Genomic DNA, 7,243 nt, shown 5'->3' with positions numbered 1-7,243 from the left:
CCGACATGAACCTATCTTTTAGATTCATGTTCTAAGAGCTTTTTTTTTAGATTTGTTTTATTTTTATTGGAAAGGCAGATATACAGAGGAGAGACAAGAGAGGAAGATCTTCCATCTGATGGTTCACTCCCCAAGCGGCCACAATGGCTGGTGCTGCGTCAGTCTGAAGCCAGGAGCCAGGAACTTCCTCCAGGTCTCCCATGTGGGTGCAGAGTCCAAAGGCCTTGGGCCGTCCTTGACTGCTTTCCCAGGCCACAAGCAGGGAGCTGGATGGGAAGTGGGGCTACCAGGGTTAGAACCAGTGACCATATGGGATCCCAGTGTGTGCAAGGCGAGGACTTTAGCAGCCTCTAGGCTATTGTGCTGGGCCCTAAGAGCTTTCTTAAAATAGCTCTTATGAACAAAGGAAGTTTAGCAATGTGGTTCATGAAGGGAGCCCTGGACTCACATTGCCTGCCTTCAAATACCTGCCTTTTTTTCTGGGCCCTACTGTCCAGTGAGATAACAGACTGCTTTCTGGAGCTGTTGCCAGATTAAGACAAGGCATGCTGAACATACATGCCAGGCAAGTGTGCAGTGAGCCCAAGACCTTGGCCTCTTGGATGGAGCCACATGCGTAGGTGAGCCACGTGATCATGAAGTAACCATGATCCCCTTGAAATGCTCACCAGGGCCCAGAAAGCATTCCAACACCCAGATCAGTGTACCAGGGGACCCACTGCACCCGTGTGTGTTTCATCTGGTTCCTCTGGACAGCCTGCACAGCTGTGTTCTGTTCCCCCCCCCCCCACCACAGCACCCTTTGGACCCGAGGGTGCACAGTCCCCAGGAACCTCTCGACAATAAAGGCATCAGGATGGATCACAACAGGAAGCCTGTTTATTGGACGACAACTGAGCGAGCCGGCTTCTGTGCTCTCAGCAAAATAAATAAACGTCCTAGTTTCTGTAATTGTACATTATTTACAATCTGCAGGATGTCCTCTTTGTGGACCAACACTGCACGTTTCTGAGGCAATGGGAGAGGTTGGGCCACGGCCCCAGAAATGAGAAACCAAGGCTGGATTTTATTTGGAGCAGGGGGACAGGCTGCACTTCTCACAGATCTCCAGCGGCAGCATGTGAGTCAGAGAGGTCCTGTTTATGGCCACCAACAGTTGCAGCTTGCCCAGGCAGTCGTGCAGCGCAGCCTCAGGGTGGCCACCCAGGTGCAGGTCCAGGGGGTGCCGGAGTTGCAACATGCTGTCGGCCAGTGCCAGGCAGCAGATGGCCATGAGGGAGGGGGCGTAGCTGGTGAAGGCGTAGTCGGCCAGGCTCAGCTCGGCCACGCCCCGTGCCAGAGCTTGCGCTTCCAGAGCTTGCGCGACTTCAGCCTGTCCGGCCTCCACCCGGGCGTGCGTGAAGTGCTCCAGGAAGAAGCTGATAGTAGGTGCGCCCAGGCTGAAGTGCAGCTTGTGCAGTACGATGCACTCCAGGTTGCACAGCTGCTGCTGCGAGAAGGCCCCGCAGCACAGGGCCAGGAGCTGCCTCACGCGCGGCGGGTGCACCTCCACCTGCAAAACAGGGCGGGCTCAGTCCAGTCCCCGCCCACCTAGTTGCAAGGTTTTCAGGAGCCAAAGGCTCCACCCACTACATTGAAACCTGGCTCCCCCTCGTCCCTTCCAGAAGGACGGAATCCAGGGCTTTGCTTCCCCATCGCTTCCATTTGAATCACGCTCAGTTTCTTTAATCACTGTGCAACTTAGAAGAGGGTTTGGGAAAGCCTGGAGGTTTTCTTCCCTGACACCAGAATAAGGGCAAGGCAGAGCTGTTTCGGAACCGATTTTAGCTTATTTCTTTTGAGGACTAAGGATACTTAGTTTGGGGGAGGATAGGGTGGTGGGGATTGTGGAGTGAAGGCTGTAAAGGCTGTGGGATGGATGGAGAGCTGGGCGGATCGTGGCCAGCGGGAGCCTTTTAAACCCCAGCCACTCGGGCGGGCCAGGTACCTGTTTGCAGGCGATGAGCAGGGAGGTGACCCCGAGCAGCTGAAAGCAGTCTGCAGCCACGGGCGTGGTGGTGAGGAAGCGATCCAGAATATTCACCGTGAGGCACAGTGATTCAAAAGACAGGCTGAATTGGCGGTGCACGGGGATCAGCCAGCTGAGCAGCTTGCAGCGGGATTCGGGTGTCACCTGCCGGGAAGGGAGGGACAGGAGCGGAGGCAAGGGCCGGCTGAGCCTAGGCGGAGAGCGGCGGAGCGCACGGAGCCCAGGCAACTCAGGCAGCTCGCCCGGAGAGACGCAGGAAGGCGGGGACGCGATGGGGAATGGAAGCTAAAGGTTTTGGGAACCCAGCAGCCTGCAGGCAGCGCAGCGGCAGAAGGCGGTGGCCAGGGTTGGGAGCCAGAATGCCGGCGTTCGAGCCCAGCACTGGGCACATCGCTCTGTGCACTTTTCGACCCGGCAAGTCAATGGAAAAGGGGGTGATACAGGGCTCCATCCTACATTTGAAGAACAAGCTCAGGGTTCGTTCAACTTGCCTAGTTTCCTCCTCGGTCCTTTATGGTGCCCCCCACCCTCAGCTTAAACCAGCTTGGGGCGCCCCATCGGACTGCATCCATCTCATGAAAACAGAAGGCAAGTGAGCCGGCTCTCCTAGGCCCTTTAGCTCCCACCGGGGCGGGCGGAAAGTCGCCGGGAGGCCCCCGGCCTAGGCGTGGGGATGGATGGACACAGCCAGCAGGGAGGCGGCCAGGGGCGTGGAGAGGAGGAAGGTGGCGGCGGGCGAGGGGAGAGGGGGCTGGCCTAGGTCCGCGGCTCACTTGTGGCTGCCGTGCCAGCGACTCCAGCGGGTGGAAGCGACTCTCCTGCGCCCGGCGGAAGGCGTAGCAGCTCTGGCCGTAGTCGCGGAAGGTCTGCAGGTCGAGCGGCGCCAACGGCTGGGCCGGGCCGGGTTGGGGGCTGCAGCCTCGCGCTACCGACGCGGCGGGACTATCCGCGCCATCCGAGCCGGAACTGGGGGACTCGAACAGGTCGCAAATGCCAGAGTCTCCGGGCACCTGACACGGCCTGAGGGACTGCAGCGGCTGTTTCCTTCGAAGGCGCGGGCGCCTGCTCTTCTTCACCGGGGCGCGGAGGTGCTGGTCGTTGTCGCGCCTCCCCGCCCGGGCGGTAGGGCTCGCGGGGCTGGTGGGGCAGGGGGTCACCATGATGCAGCCAGGGAGCCACCTTCCTAACCCCTCAAGGCCTCGGCTGAGGCGGAGGGCTGCAAACCGCGCGCCAGAGGGCGAGGGAGGCCGGGCCTGGCGCCTGGCGAGGCCCCTAAGTAGCCGGCCTGGCCCTTCCCTGTGCCACACCCCTCGTCCCCTCACTGGCCGAGCCCGGGCGTCACGAGAGCGCCGCTCTCCCGCCTGGGGAGCCACTCCCCCGGCCCCGAGCCGCGAGCCGAACGTCGCCGGGTCGCTTCGTGAGGCGGGGGAGGAGGCGCTCGCAGCAACGGGCGCCGAACACCCGCCTTCCGCCGCGGGCTCCGCGCGCGTCCCGGGTTACCCCGGCAACCGGAGCCCGGGTCGCCACGGGAGCTGCGCGTGCCACATGGGCAGCGCAGCCAGGTGAGCTGGGGCGCCCGGCCCAGGGTCCAGACGCCGCCTTGGGGTACCTGCCCATTCTGGGCCAGCTGGATGCCGGGATAGCACAATATTCGCTTTCACAGAAAGGCGGCTTTCGGGTGGAAATCTTGGCTCAGATGTTTCCCTCAGTGACCCATGCTTAGCAATTATGTGGATTCCGTTGTGTTTGTGGTTTGTTGGTTTGGTTCAGTCTACCCGAAGAACTCCCGACTGGTGTCTGGGAGCAGAACTAAGGCCTGTACTGTGGGGTAGGAGGGAGCTAGTTTTGCCAGCCAAGCAAACATTGGTGCTCAGACAAAACTGAAAAGTGCCCAGCGAATCTCAAACTGTGACGTTGCAGCCAGTCCCCTAAAGGCCGGGTAAGCAGAGCCTGCAGCAGTTTCAACCTTGCCGAAAGGTTGCATGGCTCCTTTTATCGAATTGTTCACAGCCTGTTCTGTTTGAGGTCGTTAGTTTCTGACCGCCGCCTGGCAGTCCCAGTCTTGCCTTGGTTATTTCCTGCCCTGAGCCCAAAGGATTGATTCCACTGGGCACTTCTTCAAGATTTAGCCCCAGAGGACTGGCCTGGGTGACTCCTCCTAAGCGTCCCTGAACCTTTTAGCTGAGGTGATCCCAAGCCAGGAACTGGGAGCCTCTGCAGGAGCTGGGTCCCAAGGACCTGGCCCGTCCTCCACTGCTGTCTTAGGTTATAAGCAGGGAGCAGGATCGGAGGTGGAGCAGCCAGGATGGAACCAGTGCCCATACAGGATCCTGGGGCTTGCAAGAAGATTAGCTAATTGAGCCATCCCACCGTCCCTCCCCTCTTTTTTTCTTTCCTTTCTTAAGATTTATTGTTTTATTTATTTGAAAGGCAGAGTTACAGAGGGAGGAGAGAGAAACTTCCATCTCCTGGCTCACTCCCCAAAATGACCACAACAGCCTGGCTAGCAGCTTCTTCCAAGGTCTTCCACGGGGGTGGCAGGGACCCAAACACTTGAGCCATCTTCTTGGTGCTTTCCTGGGTGTATTAGCAGGGAGCCAGATGGAAGCAGAGCTGCTGGATCTCGACTCCACCCCATGTGGGTTGCCAGCACCACAGGTGTAGACTTAACTAGTTTTGCCACAGTGCCAGCACCCAAAGGAACGTTCTCAGTGAAGAAGAGAAACCCAGGAATTCTGATTCTTCCTACTCACCCAGATGGCCAGGTTGGAGCAGTGGGAAGAGCATGAAGCCAATACCAATAGTCAACATTCGCTTTTGTTTTCTGGTCATCTTGAGCAGAGCACTGGCCATCTCTAAAGCTCGCATCACTTATCTGTTAGGTGTAAATATTCCCACTTGCCTTGAGAGCTATGTCCTTTTGTGGGGCTACTCCTTTACTGGGGAGCTGACCATGTGTGTCATCCTGCTGGAGATACTCTGAGGAGTAGGGCCATCATTTGATCTACCTGTGAGTGCTGGGCCTCTGCATCTCCCTGCCTGTGATTAGCGGCAACTCCCAGCAGGTGCCATCTGAGTGGTGGCTGGATGGATCTGCTACTCCATAGCTTTGGTGGCATGTCTGCTGTGCCAGGCACAGAGCAAGGCTGTAGGTCCTAACTGGAGCTAACTCTAGCAGGGGAAGTAAGGGACCACTTGTCTCACCTGCTTAGGTTATTACATGTGATAAACTGATGATTGGGAGTCTCTAGGGTTTAGGGTTGATAAATACTTAGCATCCATTTCATGAGAATGTCAGATAGGAGCCAGCACAGTGACATGGCATGCTAATCTTCTGCCTACAGCACTGACATCCCATATGGGCCCTGGTTCTAGTCCAGGCTGCTCCACTTCCACTTCAGCTCCCTGCTGAAGGAGGATGATCCAAGTCTGTGGACTCCTGCATCCATGTAGGAAACCCAGAAAACTCCCGGCTTCCATCCCAGCTCTGGCCATTGTGGCTATTTGGGGAGTGAACCAGCAGATGAACGATATCTCTCTCTTTCTCTGTAGATTTGACTTTCGAGTAAAATAAATATACTTTTAAATGAGGCCTGGCACAATAGCGTAGCAGTTAAAGTCCTCGCTTTGAACACATCGGAATCCCATATGGGTGCCAGTTCTAATCCCGGTAGCTGTACTTCCTATCCAGCTCCCTGCCTGTGGCCTGGGAAAGCAGTTGAGGAGGGCCCAAAGCTTTGGGACTCTGCACTTGCATGGGAGACCTGGATGAAGCTCCTGGCTCCTGGCATCGGATTGGCTCAGCTCCAGCCATTTTGACCACTTGGGAAGTGAATCATTGGATGGAAGAGCTTCCTCTCTGTCTCTCCTCCTCTCTGTATATCCGACTTTGCAATAAAATAAATAAATCTTTTTTAAAAAGTCAAATAAGTAAATTTTTATTATGCATGCAATGAATACATATGGGGCTTCTTTATAAGAAAGTATTCATTTGTTATTGGAAACCCAAAGATTGTCTGGCATTCTTATGCTAAAAGAGTACCTGTTGTGTAGCTATCGTTCAGATTTGATCTGGCATCTTGCCACCTGGATGCCACCAAAGTTCCTTCTAGGAGCAAGTGGCCTGAGCTGCAAAGTCTCCCCATACAAGTAATAGTTAAACAGATAGAGGGGGTGAGGAAAGAAGAGAAGAAAGAGGTGAGGGTGGGAGTGGTCCCATCAGAGGATCAGGAAATTGGGAGGTGTAGAAGTGTGATTCCTGAGACCTTATTTAACACTAGATACAGATTGATGCTAGTACACAGTGTGTGTATGTGAGGGGTTTGGGGGGAAGACAAGCTGTAGCACCGATGCTGGCTGTGACATGAAACATCATGTGGCAGGTGCTCCATTGTGTTCCATTATGCTTGTTGCTTCTATTTATGTTGAGTTTACCTTCCCTACAGCTCCATGAAATAGCTTCTATCATTGTCCCCATTTCTTTTTTCAAAATTATTCGTATTGGAAAGGCTGATGTACAGAAAGGAGAGACAGAGAAAGATCTTTCATCCACTAGTTCTCTCCCCAAGTAGCTGCAATGGCTGGAGCTGAGTTGGTCCAAAGCCAAGAACCAGGAGCTTCCTCACGTCTCCCACACAGGAGCAGGGTCCTGTGGCTTTGGGCCGTCCTCTGTTGCTTTCCCAGACCAAAAGCAGAAAGCTGGATGGGAAGTGGAGCAGCCACATATGGGATCCTGTCACTTTGCAAGGAGAGGAATAGCCAATTGAGCCATTGTGCTGGGCCCTGTTGTTCCCATTTCATAGATGGCAAAGCTGAGGTATGGAGAGATAATTTGAGAGATTCAGCTAAGTAAATGATAAAACTAGAACTCAAACTTAGTCTAGCAGATCCTTGTTCCATAATACAAGACTACCTTATGTCAACAAGTAGCAAGGTCATGCAGTGCCCTGTGGGTTACAGAAGCCTTTATCTTTCACCTGAAAAGCTGCTGAAGATCCTGGGCCATGGAGCGAGTTAATCAGGTTTGTATTTACAAGATTTAGTCTTGGTGCTGGGTGTTTGACCGAGTGGTTAAGTCCCTGCTTGGGGGCCCAGCGCCATGGCTCATCTGGGTAATCTCCCTCCCCTTAAGCACCAATATCCCATATTGGCACTGGTTTGTGTCCCATTGGTTTGTATCCCGTTGGCACTGGTTTGTGTGGCCATTTGGGAAGT

At 54.9% G+C, this 7,243-nt stretch overlaps 1 protein-coding gene across 1 annotated transcript; it reads right to left on the bottom strand.

Moving 5' to 3' along the window:
- Positions 1–1,046: 1,046 nt before the first annotated feature.
- Positions 1,047–3,568, bottom strand: CCNO (cyclin O). Its single transcript, XM_004583702.4, has 3 exons — positions 2,803–3,568; positions 1,988–2,173; positions 1,047–1,552 (listed from the first exon to the last, which is right to left on the bottom strand). The coding sequence occupies exons 1-3, from the start codon at positions 3,187–3,189 to the stop codon at positions 1,067–1,069; spliced, it is 1,059 nt and encodes a 352-aa protein (XP_004583759.2). The 5' UTR covers positions 3,190–3,568; the 3' UTR covers positions 1,047–1,066.
- Positions 3,569–7,243: the final 3,675 nt, after the last annotated feature.

This window comes from Ochotona princeps, chromosome 23, assembly GCF_030435755.1.
Source record: "Ochotona princeps isolate mOchPri1 chromosome 23, mOchPri1.hap1, whole genome shotgun sequence".
Taxonomy (NCBI): Eukaryota; Metazoa; Chordata; class Mammalia; order Lagomorpha; family Ochotonidae; genus Ochotona; species Ochotona princeps.
The sequence above is the reverse complement of the archived record's forward strand: the minus strand, read 5'-3'. Positions and strand labels throughout refer to the sequence as shown.